Below are 19574 nucleotides of genomic sequence, written 5' to 3'. Positions count from 1 at the left end.
GCTAATCGCTATAATACTTTAAACAAAAAAATTGATGATGAAAAGAGAATTTTTTTAATAATCCGCTTGCTCGTAGGGGTCTTTTTATCAGTGGGAGGAAACCAGAGAAAACCCACAAGGTGGAACCCTACACCTTGTCACATACAAGCAGGGAGTTGAAACCAAACTACCTGACATACCTTGTGATCATCCAAAATTATGAATGCCAAGACTCAAACCCAAAACATTTCCATTTCTTGCCCAAACATTTATGAGAGAGAGATAGATCAATGGGGCTTAATATCCAACCTGACACAAACTAGGTCATTTCAGGACTAACATATGGTTCAATAATTTGCTTGCGCATTGGATTCTTTGGCAATGGGAGGAAACCAGGGGATCCCATGAAACCCTTGAAGTTGGACAAGTGACCCTATTCCTTGTCACGTACAAGCAGTTAATCGAAACCACGCCAGTTGACTCGGATGACAGACCTTATGATTTCACGCGCATGCGTTAAACCACTAGATCACCCTACCCCCCTCCAAACATTTATGAAATAAAAACAAAATAAAACTGACTTTTCAAAAAACTGTATTTTTAAATGACATTTATCCACAAAGAGGAAATAAAACGAGGCTCATTTTATTATCAAAAATATAATCTATCCCGTCTGTCTTTTAAAACATCTTTAACAATAATCTTCATTAGACAAAGTTAGAAGTCGGGAATTGTTTCATGATCAGGAGTAAATTAAATGTAACAAGCTATTGTATTTATTATTGAACATTCACAAAAGAAGATGGTTCACCGGTTTCTATATTCTAACAATGGTAGCTAAAATAAGGGGATCACCGTGGCTAAGTTTAACGTACTACTCTTCTGCTCTTACTAGGCTAATGAAAACAGGCATCCATCATACAGTGTGCTATGAAAGAAATTTTGCCCGGGCACTGGCACTCTGGCCTACTCTCATATCGAATTCCAACTGCCCAAGGCTTCTTTTACATGCATTCCAATGCATACACGGGTTCTCAGTTTTTCGTATCCATCCGAACAACTAGACAGCTGTCCTTATCAGGCCCTCCGTTGACAGTTGAAAATAGTAGAAACACAACTAACAGTTGTTTGACATAAACCTAAATCAAATCTGATTGGTTTTTACTTGAAGAAAAATAAATAAAACCTTGCCATTTAAATCTAGGGGACGCCATTAGAATAATCTGGAGATACGATACATTGGAATATTTAGTGTCATACAATACCCAGAGAGAGAAATGGGGTTTAACCTCTACACCACTAAGACTAGGTCATTTCAGGACTAACATATGGTTCAATTTTATTTCAATAACGTGCTTGCATGTAGGGGTCTTAAGCAGTGGGAGGAAACCGGAGGATCGGGAGAAAACCCACAAGAATGATCTGGTAGTATTAAGGACACTTTTTTTTATTCAGAAGAAAGAAACAGATGGACCATCTCCTTAAACAATTATGATTAATATGCACGGTCATTACTCTAGCACATTTCATACCTTAGTCATTTCAAATTTTTTACTTAAACAATTATAATTAATATGCACGGCCATTACTCTAGCACATTTCATACCTTAGTCATTTCAAATTTCTCCGAGTAGGACATTAATCCCAATTTCATTTCTCGATAGTAACAATATTTGGTTTTCAAAGGTCTTTTCATTTTTTTCAATTTTGTTATAAATTTGATACTTATCTTTGTTTTAGTTTTATGATAAAAGTATGATTTTAGCTTAAGTAAGGACAGTGCATCATCATCAATTTGTGTTTCTAAAATATCTGTTTAGTATATACATCGAAAAAAATCTACAACAGAGAATTCAGGACTGCATGTATGGATCTATGGTTACCTGAAGACTGAAAACTGGCCGAAAGAAAAAGTAACATTTATTTTATCGTCTAGGACAGTGATTCTCAACAAGATCTTCCTAAGTTTGCTGCAAAAATTTGAACGGCACACTAAGAAAATGTGAAAATCACGTGATTCTAACTGAGTATTCACTGGTGTCTACTGTTAAGTTCATAGTCATGTTTTTTTTTTATTTAGTTTGAGTCATTCTATGTTTCTATGACTAGTCTGTGTCTACAGTTGTATGCCGTCTATGACTTGCCATGTTTTTATTTTGAAAAATTGAGATATTTTTTATATATATTTAGCCAGGTGTGCCGCTATTTTTTCATGTGTTCCAAGGTGTGCGGTTAGCAAAAAGGTTGAGAACCACTGGCCTAAGAAAACAAAAATGCCAACAGTTAACCCAAAATAATAATTTAAGGGACCCACAGTGTTGGGCAGTTCGCAAATATAGCTTGGGCCCAAGTTGGCCCAGTGACATGCAGCCCATAGAGAATTATTACTTTTAATAGCAGCAGCAAACAGGTCATTTTCCAACGGGAATTATATCATTTCAAATAAATAAAATATTGAATTAACATATAACGACAAAGGATTTCAAGTAAAATATTAAAATAAACACGTACGTACAATAAACTTTGCATAAGTCGGATCTAAGTGGACTGACCAATCATATTTGAGTTTAGCAAACATCTGAGTTATCCGAAGACCGAAATTCAATCTTAGCTCAATTAGAAATAAACTGCAAGACCCGGATGATAATTGATTCGAACCACATTTCAAGCTTTTGTTCGTATGTGCGAGTAGATAACTTCCGTTTTGTCGTCATCTTTGAAAAATGTCCTAAATTTTCCCGGAAAGTGTCTGGTACAGCCGACAGTGAGTTTCGAATTTTCTGTGAAAATTCTATTATTGCGTCGCATCAAATAGGCCGATTTGAGTCAAAATGATAGGGGGGAAAGTATTTTGGGGCTCTGTGGATGGAATAGCTAACGATGTTTTAGACCATCGAGACGAAATTGACATAGTCAAATTCTGACTTAGGCGAAGGAAAAAAGCTGGAATTAGATCAAATAGACTTACGCACAGAAATTTAACAAGAAAACCGTGCAGGATCAAAGGGTCCAAATGATTTTATCCGAGTTGGGCAAAGATCCGACTTATACAAATCTGACTTATGCGACATTTATTGTATTTAGTTCACAGAAAAAAAAAAACTAACGCAGATCTTTTCATATAATTCCACAAACTTGAGATATTTCTTATAAAATACTTATTCAATGTCCATGTTGTAATATATTTTTATCTTTCTGAACACATTTTATGGTCATGTGTAAACTTGAACAACATTCTAAATGTAAGCAGTAGAGAGATTCATAATCTTAAAACTTCTATAAAACTACCACTGCATTCATCAACATCACAAAATATTTCTTGAATATAGCATGGAAAAAAAAAAAATTCCCATTCAATCCACATTTTAATAGCCATACATTCAACAAGTTATGAAATATAAGTAGTTTTTATTGAATAATTAGAAAAATACATTACTAGTTCTACAAAATATAATCATGGACAGCTCTTTCTATAGTCTGTACATCTAAATGGAATATATCACTTAGGCCAAGTAAATTTCATTTTCAGTTCTTTGGGGATTTGATAAATAAATTTTGTTTAAAATTTCAACACTTAAACATATAACATTATGTAAGAGGTAAATATACCTATTGCAGGTCTTTCTTTTGGCCTGAAATGTTATATAAACTATTAATTAGACATTTATTAACAAAACAAGACCATAATCAACTCTCGTTAGCATCGGATACTCGAGATTTTAACTAGAATTTAACAGCTTGCCATTTAAAAATTCAATTTAAAAATGGGAAAGCAAGGTTAAGTCTCAAATATACCAGTGCCCTGATTACCACAATGCACACATCTTGTCAAAACTACAAACAGTGATAATTTGGCCCAGAATGAAGTAATTTGAATGAAATGTTCAATATTATCATTTTTCATTATCTATTTTCGAACTATTATAGCAAGAACGGCCAGCTCTTTATCTAAATCTTACATAATGTATCTTTAAAATTTTTAAAACAAAGCTTTTGAACAAGGCAACCAAGTATTTTTGGTTTTTAATTTAGTATTTCTCCTGAAGAAATAAGAAGCAAAGTTTTTATAGGTATTCCAGAAAAACAGAAAATAGAATTGATGTAGCCTTAAGATAATTTAACTTGGATTACGATTTTGACAACAAATCCATATAATATCAGCTTGTTCAACATTTATCTCCGGTCTGGTAATTAAATTTAACCAAATCACCATTTTCATCCACGAGGATACATCTTTGTCAAGTATAAGGAGAGTAAGGGTTTTCTGGTTATAAATACAAAACAACCACCAGGTAAACATACATTATACAAGAGCTAAATCTGCCTATTGCAGGTCTTTCTTTAGGTCTGAAATGTTATCTAAATTATTAATTATACATTAATTAATTATCTAGACCATAATCAACTCTCAATGTCATCGCTAGCATGCGATATTTCTGCTCAACATTCATTCATGATTAAATCATGAAATGGGTAATCGAGATTATGTTTTTTATCGTACCGACTTTAGTAATGATGATCGAGGCTAGGCCGAAAATTCAATTACTAAATTCTCGGTTCAGAGTGGATCAATTTGACTGAAATTTTCAGCAAATTCCCTTTACATTATCTAGTTTTTAACTATTATAGTGAGAACTGCCAGCTCTTTGTCTAATCTCCCATAATGTATCTTTAATATCATATACATGGAAATATTGCTCCAAATAATACAAATAAACGATTAACACAACAAACATTTTTTTAAATCTGTTTATACTTTTCCGTATATTTTTGATTTGAAATAAATAATCTGATTAAAATATAGATCTATATTTCGTTTCGTTTTTTTTATACTTTCGATGATCTCTACTACATGAAGATCTGACCAGTTGTAGTGGGAGGTTGTGTCAGGGGTCATACGAGCGGCTTTTGACCTTATGCTAAGACATTTGATTAACCAATCAGCGTTGATGTTTCTAGTAGGATACCCACAGTTCCGTGCATCGCACGCTAAGAACTTGCTTCAACAAACAGTTTCATTGGCTAATCCCTCACATCAACTAGAACACAGGTTATATAACAACTCTTCAAGATCCTAGTGTAGTAAAGACAAGTAAAACAAAATTTTGAACTATAAAATAAACGAAACAAAACAGGATCTGTGTTTTAATCAGATTGTCAAATAATCTATTTACAATATTTAATGTTTTTTTATTTTTTCTTAACACATGATTCAATAATGTTTCAGTCAAGATAAAATGTTAAAACTCTACTTATTACAAGGCCATTTGCATTGTTGACATACGGTTATTATTTTTGAAACCAGGGACTGTTTGAAATTCTCAATTTATAAGAGAGATTTATATAGAGAGAGATGGAGTTTAACGTCCTCTCAACACAAACTAGGTCATTTCGGGACTAACATATGGTTCAATTGTATTTGAATAACCCAGGAGAAGGTTGGACAGGTGACATTCAAGGACAGACACAATGACAGACCATGTGATTTCATATGCACGAATGATTTCCCCCCCCCCCCCCCAGATGGATAAGATAAAGAGGGAGAGAAAGATGGGGTTTAACATCCACTCAACACAAACTAGGTTATTTCGGGACTAACACATGGTTCAATTTTATTTCAAAAATTTGCTTGCACATAGGGGTCTTCAACAGTAGGAGGAAACTGGAGGACCAGGAGAAAACACACGAGGTTGGACAGGTGAACCTACTTCTTGTCACATACAACCGGGGAATCGAAAACACGCCAAATGACTCAATGACAGACTTTATGATACAATACGCACGTGCTAATCATTCGGCCATCCAACCCAGAGAACTCCCGAGGTAGAAATATCAAGCTTAGGTAGAAAGGTTTTATATGAGATTACAACCAAGATTTCAAATGATTGCAGTAGAATTAAGTGGACTGAATATTTTGAATACATCAACGTTATCAACAAAATAAGTCAATGAAATTTATTTATACAGTGTATCATAATACTTTACTTACTTTTAACTTAACATACACATATTGTTTCGCTCTGGCTCCTAACAATAATAAAAACTTTGCTTAAACATACATTATGCAAGAGCTAAATCTGCCTATTGTATGCCTTTCTTTAGGCCTGAAATGTTATCTAAATTATTAATTAGACATTAATTAATTCATCCAGACCATAATCAACTCTCGATGCCATCACTCGCCTGCAATATTAACTGGATTTGAATAAATTTTGTGATGGATGACTTAACGTCAAAATGGATAATCAAGACTTTGTTGGGTTTTTTTACCATACCGACTTTAGTAATGATGATCGAGGCTAGGCCTAAAACTCAATCGCTAATATCTCGGTTCTGAATGGAGCAATTTGACTGAAATTTTCAGCATATTCTCTTTACATTATTTATATTTAACTATTATAGCGAGAACTGTCAGTTCTTTACCTAATCTCCCATAATGCTCTAATCTCCCAAAAGATACTGGGTTTATTTTTTAGTCTAAAAATATTTACTCGAACAGACTTTTCAGGTGAAAAAGAAAATCTGATGTACCTTGATATAACTGGGACTGGTCACTAATTTTATAAACCAAAAAGAGCAGGGAGCGATCTTTCTTTTTGTGTTTGCGATTGGGCTTAAGAACAAATTAGCGAACGGATCGAGGGAGTGATCTCTCTTTTTTTGTTTGCGATTGGGCTTAAGAACAAATTGGAAAACGGATCGAGCTGTAATCACAATGCAATAAATATGGAATTCTGAGAAAAACAAGTGAATCCTTAACATGAGTTATTCAACATATAGTTCCAGGGCTCTCAATTCAAAATCTTTCCAGATATTTCTATGTATATTATACATCCCAAATTTAAACTTAAGAATTTCTAGTTCTGAAAAAAAGATTTTGCCATGAAATTAACTCAAATATTTTAATTTTCTAGCATGCAAGATGGCTTTTACGGCAGGAGGACAATAAAACTTAAGAATTTCTAGTTCTGAAAAAAATATTTAGCCATTAAATTTATTCCAATATTTTAATTTTCTAGCATGCAAGATGGTGCTTTTACGGCAGGAGGACAATAAAACGAGAGCCCGGATTACTTCTATTTGTAAATATAATTAATATTATATTATATATATATCCTAGATAACTATATACATGTTAATTACTAGCACTAGCAATTACTAACAATAAATCATAGATTACATATCTCCATTCTTCTTATACTCATAAATTACAAATAACCTCAATAGGGGGTGCTCGATCACCAGTCCAGTACAGTGATTCTCAACCAGTGTGCCACAAAATTCTGAACGGCATAATTGACAGAGTTGCAATCAAGTGATACAGAATTCAGCCCCGTCACAGTTCTGCCAGTCCTGACAGCTGGGGTGGTGTGAGCAGAATCGTGACATATTTTAAGTAACAAATATGTTTCAGTTGTCATGATTGGTTGATATATTTTTTATGCAGTTGGCACATGCGTTGTACTCCGAAATTCTCACTTTCACGCAATTTGCAACAGAAGTGTGATGTATAGTTTTCATGTAAATGACATATTAATACTTCATTAGCCAATCACCACTGATATCGAGAAGTCATGTGATTGTTTGAAGACATGGTCGATGCAATGTTTAATTATGTGACGTGAAAGGCGATGCAATCGACTGGTGAATCGGGTGAAGGATTTGCCAAGTGTGTGCACTCATTCGGCTGCCATTTGGCTCAAATGAACATGCTACGATCATCGTTTAGGACGTCAAAGATTGGAGGCCTGGTTCTCAGTTCATAAAGATTGGAGGCCAGGCCAGAAGTTCACAAAACATTCTCAGACTGAAGATGTGTTTTTAAAGAGCTATATTTTAGTTAAAATAAGACTAGCAATTTTGAGTAAATTCTTAACTGAAGCCTGAGATTGTTTTGTGAAACCTGTGCCAGCACTGTCAGGTGAGTATCAGAGCGTAGATATGTAAACCATGACCTAAATGAAAGTAGTTGTGATATGTACAAGTTAATGAGTTAATAACCATAAATATTTTGATTGAAACTATTTACATTTAATTCAAATACAGTTTAGAATATCATCATAATAATAATAATAACTATATACATGTACAACAAACTAATAACTAAAAACACACCGTTTTTATTACACAGTTTGAAACAGATCTAATCTAAAATAAATGCAATTTGGTTGATCTCCCTTTATTTGGTTAAAATATTTATATTTATTCTCTAACAAATAGGTCAAATTCCTGGTAATTTGTCAATAGGATTAAGTGCACTTACACACCTGTCTGGAAATAATTTACCTGTAATCAACAATACCTGGCTGACATTCAGGCTTAGTCAGCGCACTTCATCTGGTGCGGTTAGTCTATGAGGCACCCAATTTTCTATGTATTTTGAATTGATATTATTAAAGTATGCCTCGAACAAGTTCAATCATCTTGTATTACTTTAATTTTGACTTACAAGTTATGAATCTTTCTGCAATTATTCGATCAAATAAGCTTTCGTTAATATCATTTTGATTTCATACTATAGATCTATTCAGGTTTATGTATTTAATAAGTATTTATGCGAAGATTACATTATTTATATCTAATGTAGAAGAATTCACAATTTATTGTTTAATTCCTCATAATAATAGAGGGAATTATTAATCAAATGGTAACCTTAAGTTAATTGTTCAGGGATTTCATTTAAAATGGCAAAGAGTAGTCGTTAACTTTTAACAAATACCAAGGTGAAAAACCACTGAACTTGATACCATTGTTAGCTATTTAAACTTCTTCTATGTTAAATAACATTGTCATTTTAGAGTCTGGGGTTTTTTTTCATTCAAATATTGAAAAAGATGAGACAAAACAAAATTCTCTTGAAGATCCTTTAACTCTAAATCTGCCATCTTGTGTAGGTAGATTCTATGGTGATGCAGCCGAGTGGTCATCCGATATTCCGTCACTATTACGATCAACTTTCACTACTTTCACCGTTGCTGTAGTAATTCGTTTCTTCAACATGCTAGGATCAAAATCTGGGTGACGTCGTGCATGTTTGTTAAGATGGTCACTTCTCATAAATTTCTTTTCACATATCGGACAGGCAAATCGTTTTTCACCTGTAAATAAAATTTGTTATTTAGATCATATTCAGATTTTGAATCATTAAATAAATTTGATACCCAACTTTATGACAAATATGTTCTGCATCATAATGCCAGGGTTTAAGTGTTATAATAATAACTTAAGGGGTAGAAAATGAGGCCTGGGGCCTTTCTTACATACATGTATTGCCAATTTAATAACATCAAGCATGCATAAAATCTTGAACAAATTTGTTTACAAAACAATAATAAATATATCAGACGTGCTGTTTGATAAATGTGAAAATTATTTACACTATGATAGGTATGAATTGAATTATACAAGATAGGTACATGTACATACATAAATGTAAATATTATTTGCACTAAGATAGGTATGAATAGTATTATACAAAATATATGTACATGGATCATGAGAGAGAGACAAAGGGTTTAATGTCCACTCGATACAAACTAGGTTGTCATATATGGTTTCATTTTATATCAATAATTCGCTTGCTCGTAGGGGTCTTTAGCAGTGGAAGGAAACCAGAGGACCCAGAGAAAACCCACGTGGTTGGACAGGCGACCCTATTCCTTGTCACGTACAATCGGGAAATTGAAACCACACCAGTTGACTCAATGACAGACCGTATGATACAGCGAGTGCACGCTAACCATTCGGCCATCCCTCCCACCCCCTCCCATGATGGATGAGAGAGAGAGAGAGAAATGAGGTTTAACGTCCAGGCGACACAAACTAGGGACACAAACTAGGTCATTTCGGGACTAACAAATGGTTCAATTTTATTTCCATAATTCGCTTGCGCATAGGGGTATTTAGCAGTGGGAGGAAACCGGAGGACCCGGAGAAAACCCACGAAGTTGGACATGATGGATGAACATGGCAGCTGATGACCTAGATCCATAAATTATGAATAAACAAGAAAACATTAAATTATGAAGCACTTCAATATTTATAGATATGCTTACGAAAAATATGGATTAAGCTTATATCTTTAATATTATTTAGCAATGAATTCCATAACTGAAACCCTCTGAATTTTATACTATTTTTATACTATTTTTAACAACAGAATGGTGGAGTCTGAGAACAATTGATCTACATGTATAGGATGTTGAAACTAGTATTCAGATATCCATAAACGTATACAAAATAATGGTTATCCGAATCATTTTACTATCCGTTAAAAACATCTGTTGTGTTCTATAGATAGTTGTTTACATTCTTGTATTTTTCGATAAGTCAACTTTGACATCGATTTTGTCGCGTGTGGTTCAACTTCAACCAATATCGGGAATACAGTTCTGCTACTGTAAAGCGGTTAAATCTCTATCCCGACATAGTGGACAAACTTATTTTTCTAAGAGAGGCTTTAAATAATAAAAAAAATAAAGTAACTAACATTCTGAGTCAGTCATAGATTGTGAATGTGGTGAATAATAAATATTAAAAAGATAGGTTGCCAGTTTCTACAAACTGAAACAAGGGCCTTAAGTCTGGAAGTAATTTACAGAAATTGCTGAAATTCAATAGGTTTTTTTTTTGGTTTACCAATTTAAATAATGCCTATCAATTCATACAGATCAGTTGATATCTTTTATCATTCGAGTGTTCACAAGGTTCAACGAAGTAAAACAAGGGCCATAACTCTAGAAGTAATTGACGAAAATTGCTGAAATTCAAATAGGCTTCTTCGTTTCACTAATCCAAATGATGCATATAAATTTCACCTGTCCCTCATGTTTAAGGGGAGCTTTCTCTCCTGGTCGTTTCGGCACACGTCAGCTTTCCTTCGAAGGAGCCATTAAAGACTCCTGCAAATAAGCTAAATCGCTCTCCTAAATATTGAGATTAATAAACTACTTTCAGTTTTTGTTTACTTTTAAACTGCATATATTCAAGGCATCAGGAGCTTTTTATGGCTCCCGCACAATTTAATAAACATGAAGGAATGTTTCACACAGATCCGATGATAACTATTTTCGTTACGGCGTTCACAAGTGTAAACAAAATGAAACAAGGGACATAATTCTACAAGTAATTATTGCAAATTGCTGAAATTCAATAGGATTCTTCAGTTCACTAATTTAAATGATGCATATAAATTTCATACAGATCGGATGATAACTGTTGTCAGAGTGTTCACAAGGTTTAACAGTGAAACAAGGGTCATAACTCTAGAAGAAAATAACAGAAATTCAATAGGCTTCTTTGTTTCACAAATCTAAATGACGCATATAAATTTCATACATATCAGATGATAACTTTTGTTGTAAGAGCGTTCAGAAGGTTCAAGAAAGTGAAACAAGAGCCATAACTCTAGACATAATTAGTGGAAATTGCTGAAATTCAATAGGCTTCTTTGTTTCACGAATTTAAATGATGCATATAATTTTCATACAGATCGGATAACATTTGTTGTTAGTGTTCACAAGGTTCAACATGGGCCATAACTCTAGACATAATTAACGGAAATTGCTGAATTTCAATAGGCTTCTTCCTTTCATGAATTTAAATGATGAATATAAATTTCATATAGATCGGATGATAACTATTGGAGTAAGAGCATTCACAAGGTTCAACAAAGTGAAACAAGGGCCATTACTCCAGAAGAAATTAACAGAAATTATGGAAATTAAATAGGCTTCTTGATCTCATATATCAATTTCAAAACAATCCGATGATAAATGTAGACTGTAGAGTGTTCACAAGAAACTGTGGACGACGGACGTACATATGTACGAAAGGGGGCGACGGCAAAAGGTATTTAATTACGCTATATGAGAAGGAATATTTTGACTCAGAAGAAAGCAAAAGCAACTGGAGGTTTGTTTTTTTGTCTCATCTTTCATGTGGGTATAATAAATTACTATAATTTACCTGTATGTGTCCGGATGTGACGAGCAAGTTCATCAGATCTAGCAAATCTTTTTTCACATGCTTCCCAGGTACAAGGAAATGGTCTTTCACCTGAAAATATAATCAAAATAAATTATCTAATTTTAACAAGGAAATTATTCGTGGTTTTGTAAGTTAATAAAGATTCTGATGAGGATCTGGGACAAGACATAATTTGATGAAACACAACACTAATTTTTGTAGACGAAATCAAAAATAGGCCTTCTATATTTTGGGTACAGTAAACTAGGTCATTTCGGGACTAACGTATAGTTCAATTTTATTTCAATAATTCGCTCGAGTTTAATGTTCTTTAGGAGTCTGAAAACCAGGAAAAAACCTTTGAAATGGGACAGTCAACACGCAAATAAGTAGTTTTACTCGTGAAATTAACTACGATTTTATATACATGTATATTAAAGAGAGGGAGAGAAATTGGGTTTAACGTAAACAAGGTCATTTTGGGACTAACATATGGTTTAATTTTATTTCAATAATTCGCTTACCCGTAAGGTTCTTTCGCAGTGGGAGGAAACCGGAGGACCCAGAGAAAACCCATGAGGTTGGACAGGCAAATATACACCTTGTCACATACAACTGGGGCATCGAAACCACGCCAGTTGACTCAACGAGCAGTTATTATTTCTTGATCAAATGGATAGGCAGTTTTGGGAACATTGAGGGGTGTCAACGTAAAAAAGACTCTGCAAATAAACCGTGGAAAAAGTAGTTGACAAAAAATAATTATGACAGTAATTGGACAGTAAGTAACGAAAAATACATTTTGCAAAATGGAACCTCTCTCAACAGTTTATTTATAGTTTTGAGAGGGACTTCAAGCAAATTAATTTAGTTTGAATATATCTTTAGTCCAAATATATCAAATCACACAGTTTGTACGCGGGAAAGTATCTTTAATCGTTGACAAAATTAGAATACTGTATATTTGTTTGCATTACAGAAACTGTAAATAATGCCACTGGTTGGCAGTGATTTTAAGCAACCCTATAAAAACATTTGCATTAGACTGACAATACAAAAATTGATATTATAAACTTCATTACACATGAACAGTCATTTTTATCCCGTAGAAATTTGTAACAACACTAAATACATGTAATTTAACACAGGTTTTGATTTATTATAATTTATAGTTCAAAATTTCGTTTTACTTGTCTTTACTACACTAGGATCTGGAAGAGTTGTTATATAACCCGCACTCTGATGATGTGAGGGATTAGTCAATGAAACAGGTATGTGTGGTGCACGGCAATGTGGGTATCCTACTACATTTAGAAACATCAACGCTGATTGGTTAATCAAATTTCTGACATCATAGGGTCAAAAGCCCCACGCATGACCCTTGACATGCCCCCCCCCCACCCACCACAACGAGTCAGATCTTCATGTAGTGTAGGCCATCGAAAGTATAAAAAAAACGAAACGAAATATAGATCTCTATTTTAATTAGATTGGTGGAAATAGGAGGTACATTATCTAAAAAAAACTAGTTATTTGGATGCATACTATTTAAGATTAGTTAATTATTTTAATAAGCCACAAGCAAAATTAGTCATAAGATATTGACGGACAAGAGTAGTCACAAGATATTGATGGACAAGGTATCAAGGGACCAACCGAGGTGACAGCAATATACTAGTATATATAGATATATTTATATAATTTTGTTCCTGAATCTTGGCGCCATGTTTATATTAGTTATAAGAAAGTTTCAATAAATAATGAGATTTTATGATAAAACGTTCACGATAAATATTGTTTATATTTTCAGGATTTCCCCATCTCGAATGTTTCATATTGCAAAATGTCAAGTGCATGGAGTCATGTCATAATATAAATTATATTTATAAATTCTATTCGTTGTTTTTAGAAACAAATTTATATTTTATCTACCCTGTACCCTACTGATGATAATTAGTGGCTATGTCTTGTCAGTATGATATAAATGGAAATATAAAGAGATAGAGAGAGTAATGGGGTTTAACGTCCACTCGACACATACTAGATCATTTCGGAACTAACACATTTGTTAATCAAATGTCTGACGCCATAAGGTAAAAGGCCGCTTGTATGACCCCTGACACAACCTCCCAATACAACTGGTTAGATCTTTGTGTAGTAGAGGCCATCAAAAGTATAGTCATTTCGGGACTAACATGTTTCAATTTTATTTCCATAATTCGCTTGCTGACCTTGCGCGTATGGGTCTTTAGCAGTGGGAGGAAACCGGAGGACCCGGAAATAACCCACGGGTTTGAACAGTCGACAGTTGACTCTACTTCTTGTCACGTAGAGCCAGGGAATCGAAACCACGTCAGTTGACTCAATGATAGACCTTATGATATAGCGCGCATATTTAGGAGAGCGATTTAGCTAATTTGCAGGAGTCTTTAATGACTCCTTCGAAGGAAAGCTGACGTGTGTCGAGAGGAACAGGAGCAAAAGCTCCCCTTAAATATGAAGGACTGATTTTTTGTTGTTTATTTCTTGCGATGTCCTTGTAGTTTGTTTTGTCCACAGGTTTGTCTTTTCGGTTTTGTATTTCAAGTAGCGAGACGTACTCCTGTACAGAGTTATTTATTTAAACGTCTATACATTTATTCCGTTAAGCGTGACGATTTTAAAACGTTAACTACCCCCTATTGTGTAATTAATTTGACAAAGTGACGAAGAACTATGTACTATGTTCTAAGAATGTTCTATGTTCCCAAGGGATTCCCCCAAGAGACGAACTATGTTCTAAGAATAGGTTGGGGAAAATACCTCCAAGGCATTATATTACACCCTACACACAGTGAGTGGCAGTTGTCCAGGACGTTATATAACAACCTACGCACTTAACGGGTTAACAGTGATTTAGGGGCTGGGTGGCCGAATGGTCAACGTGTGCATGTTGTATCTTAAGGTCTGTCAATGAGTCAAGTGATGTGGTTTCAATTCCCCGGTAGTACGTGACAAGGAGTAGGGTTGCCTGTCCGACCTCGTGGGTTTTCTCCGGGTCCTCCGGTTTCCTCCCAATGCTAAAGACCCATACGCGCAAGCGAATTACTGAAATAAAATTGAAACATGTTAATTGTTAGTCCCGAAATGACTATACTTTTGATGGCCTCTACTACACGAAGATCTGAGCAGTTGTAATGGGAGGTTGCGTGAGGGGTCATACAAGCTGCCTTTCACCCTATGGCGTCAGACATTTGATTAACCAATCAGTGTTGGTGTTTCTAGTGGAATACCCACAGTTCCATGCATTGCACACCAAGAACTCGCTGCAACAGATGGTTTTATTGCCTAATCCCTCACATCAAAATTTTGATCTATAAAAATGAAACCAAATAGGATTTGCTTTTTAAGCATATTGAATCTTGATGGACTGACAATTCTTAGACTAATATATAATGTTCCCAGACTGTGTGTTCGTGTAGACAGTGTAACATGGATAGATCTATTTCACATAGATCACGAAATGTACACAGGGCTAACCCTTAACCTAGCCCTAAGCCTTATCGGAACCCACAATCCTCGGCCCTAACCTTGTTAACATCTCGTTACCTTGGGGAGATCTGCAGGTGGCCTTGTGAAATAGACTTAACCTTGCAGCACAGAGACTGGTTAAAATACATACATGTGGTCATCAAGAGAGGATGTGAGCAGTGTAACTCTGTGTAACACAGAAACTGTTTAACATACAGGTACACGAGTCTCTTCTACCTGTACAGGTACATGAGTTTCTTCTACCTGTACATGTAACTAAACTAAACATGCTTTATAACTGTCTATTGTAAAGGTCAGGAGTTCAAGTATTATCTGACCAAGCCTTCTTTTTCCCACAGTAACGAATCAACTAACATTTGAATTTAATAAGTCTATATTATGGTTGTTAAATTATTTTATAAAGTGATGTATGAAAGGTCAATATTCAGCAGAACATATGGGTCATTCAATATAGGTACACACCACACTTCAGACACACGCCACCTGTCCCTTTTGAACCCTTGTCTTTATTTACTCTTCTATCACCTGTATTCAAATTAAGACCTGTAGGTAGACATATTGTGTTTTTATCTTGCTTTTTATGTCTATGTGTTAACTATTAAAGCATCACTGGCTCTTTCGACTTGTCTACATCAACAAATATCTTTTCAGCCCAAAAGATTATTCTTCCTAAAAGGTGTGATTAAAGGTTTAATTTTCCTCTCTTTACGTCATTCATTTTAAGATGAACAATTTGTTATTTCCTTAAAGGCCAAGGTGTTTTTAAATGGCAATCATAAAGTATGGATGAAAGAAAGAAAATACATCTACAGGATACATTAAGTAAGAGCAAAATCTGACTACATTATTTCAGGTGTTTCTCTGTTATCAGATGTGTTTTCACATGACAAGCCTATAATAAAATCTCTAGCCCATTGAATAATTTAACTATACATGTGAGTGAGAGAGAGAGAGAGAGAGAGAGAAATGGGGTTTAACGTCCCCTCGACACAAACTAGGTCATTTGGGGACTAACACATGGTTCAATTTTATTTCAATAATTCGTGTGCGCGTAGGGGTCTTTAGCAGTGGGAGGAAACCGGAGGACCCGGAGAAAACCCACGAGGTTGGACAGGCGACCCTACTCCTTGTCAAGTACAACCGGGGAATCGAAACCCCGCCAGTTGAGTCAATGACGGACCGTATGATACAGCGCACGTGCTAACCATTTGGCCATCCAACCCCCCCTAAACAGAACAGTTTGTCCTGTCCACAAGTCAACCCAACAAGACATCACCTTGACATTAGGTACATATACATGTATAACCATATGCCAATGAGTTATTAAAAGATTCTGATCATATCTGATTCAAAGCCGAAGAAATGAACTTTGTTATTCTTGTAAAGTATCTCACAAAACAATTTATAAATGCCAACCATTCACTTATTAACTTCCTGGGGGTCACGGTGGTTAAGACGCTGGCGTGGTTCCCTCTTGTCCGTGATACAGGACAGAGCCAGAGGGCCTGACAAGGACAGCTGTCTAGTTGTTTAGATTGGACAAAAAACAAAGGTCCCGTGTACACACAGACATGCACAAAAAAATATCCCGACAGTTGGAATTCGATATAAGAGTAGGCTGTAGTGCCGCCGTCTGGGCAAAGTTCCCCTCATAGCACACTATGGTGTATGCCCGTCTTCATTAGCCCTGTTGGGAGTATAACAGTAGGACGTTAAAATACATTTCATTTATCAACTCCCTTCTCCTGTTTGTCTGTCTTAATATATATTTTTACCCTGGTATTTCACCTACTCAAAGGGTAAACCCATGCCCTTTAGATCATACGTTTGTCACTGAATGAACCGACATGACTTTCATTCCACACTTGTACACCTTACAAGGGAGAGAGATAAAGGAATGGGGTTTTAAAGTCCCCTCGACACAATCTAAGTCAGTTCGGGATTAACATGTTTCAATTTTATTTCAATAATTCGCTAGCACATATGGGTCTTTAGCAGTGGCTGAACAGGCGACCCTACTCCTTGTCACGTACAAGCAGGGAATCATAACCAAGCCACTTGACTCGATGACAGATTTTGTGACTTCACACACACAACCAATTAACTACCCAACCCCCCTTGCATGAAAGGAGTAGGTTGTCTGTGGATTTTATTCGGTTATTCCTCCCACTGTTAAAGACCCTAGCTGCAATTTATTCGAGGCTTTCAGCAAGTCAAATTAGGTTCAATTGCAAAATTTTTAACACATATCTTCACATTTTGCATGGAAATAAGTAATTTTATGTTACAAATAGTGAAGAGTGGAACACTGAAATCATAATCTTATCTTACCGAACAGTTTTTCGAGTGACATGACACCCTGTGATTCTGATTCGGCAGCCATTTTAAACTGAACAGAAATTTCGCATAGCAGTTGGGTTTAATCAAATCATATAATTATACGGTAAGGTTTTACCTTTATTTCAATGGGAATTGGTTTATTATATGTTGAGCTATGTACAGTACAGTATGGGGTCAGTGTTATTGGAAATTAAGGGAGTTATAGGCCAGTAATTTTTTGTAGTCAATTGACATCAGAAGTGGAACTATTTCTACGAAACACCCATGCCCTAGCAAATTATTGAAATAATGTTAGTCTAGAAATGACCCAGTTTGTGTTAAGTGAGCCCCATTTCTCTCGCTGTCAATTGAGGATTGTCTCCATTCTATAAATAACTCTTACCTATGTACTATTAATAAGCTTATGTAAATATTGGGCAAAGAACACATGTGTACCAGTATCAACCAATTTAGAATATATCTCCGCAATTACATCATGATTCTACAAACGCCACATCTGTTGTGGGGACTGGACTGCATCAAATTCTAAATCAATTAATTTGGAATAGGCTATCGTGCCATGGAAACATGTAAAGACTATAATTAAGTTAGTATTCCTTTAGAAACACAGCCTGGGTCATTTCATAATCTAAACATTGGCCGCTGTACATGCAATACAATATGTGAGCGATGGACAGATTCTGGTTATCTAGACAAAAAATTTAACCGGTGTAAATAATGATTAATTACAAGCTGTTATATGTCATGATATTCATAGGGCTACTAACTAGAGCTACTGTGTAGAAATACTTTACCTGTGTGAGTCCTCAAATGTGCCTTGAGATGGGAACTCTTTCCATAAACCTTCTCACAACCTGTGTAATGACATGTGTGCAACTTTTTTGATGCCATGGTATTCTCTCTCTGCATTATGATTTTCCGGGATTTCTGGTCCTCTGTGGTTTCCATTTTATGAAGACAAGTGGGCGTGGTCGCTTGAAATATTTGCTTTCTGGGCCTCGAATTGGTTGGCAAATTTTCACGATTTTTTTCGTTTTCTTGCACAAAACTGCAATATCCTTCACTGTCGTATTCAATATCAACCGGTTCTTGTTTAATTGAACGTAAATCAGTCAGAATTCTGGCAAGCATGAACAAAGAATCAGGTTGACCTAGCTCTGTTGTGGTAACAACACCTCGCTTATCAGAATGTCTATTTTCGGAAGTTTTTACTAAATTTGCGTTTATGTTTTCTTCGGTTGCAGTTAGAGCCTTTGACATTGCCACAAGACTCTCAGCAGCTAAATTAGTATCTTCATCGTGTCCATCCTTTATTTCTTGGGTCATCTTATGGCATTTGTAACGTTAATTCGTCCTGTCGACGTCTCTAAGCAATGTAAAACCGTCACGCCCTCACCACGCACAAGCCCGTGTTATAATAAGTCTTTGTTGTGTTCTTGAAATATCCTCGCTTTATTTTCAATATCTGGTTAACTTCAAGCCACCAATGTTAATAACTTTAATGTCACGGAATAAAGTAATACTAACTGTAAATAGACCGCAATTTTTTATCGAATAAACCGTTAAATCTGTCAGTGTTGTTATATTCCCCAACTAGCAGACACACTTTCAGTCTATCTACGCAACAAATCTTCTGACCGCGTGCAGTGGGCGTGGCAGTTTTCCTTCACTGGAAATGACGTCAAAGAGAAATACTCCTTTTTCATTGGAAGAAACAAGCAACACCCGCGAAAGTTACTGTTTCTCCGTGTGGGGTA

The 19574-nt window shown here is 35.3% G+C and overlaps 1 protein-coding gene across 1 annotated transcript; it reads right to left on the bottom strand.

The window, feature by feature from the left end:
* Nucleotides 1-556: 556 nt before the first annotated feature.
* LOC126819727 (transcription factor btd) lies at nt 557-19456 on the bottom strand. Its single transcript, XM_050547939.2, has 3 exons — nt 18612-19456; nt 11947-12036; nt 557-9077 (listed from the first exon to the last, which is right to left on the bottom strand). Exons 1-3 carry the CDS (start codon nt 19141-19143, stop codon nt 8881-8883), a joined length of 819 nt encoding a protein of 272 aa, XP_050403896.1. The 5' UTR covers nt 19144-19456; the 3' UTR covers nt 557-8880.
* Nucleotides 19457-19574: the final 118 nt, after the last annotated feature.

The sequence above is a fragment of the Patella vulgata genome, chromosome 4 (assembly GCF_932274485.2).
Source record: "Patella vulgata chromosome 4, xgPatVulg1.2, whole genome shotgun sequence".
NCBI lineage: Eukaryota > Metazoa > Mollusca > Gastropoda > Patellidae > Patella > Patella vulgata.
This window is presented reverse-complemented; position numbering and strand designations above follow the sequence as displayed.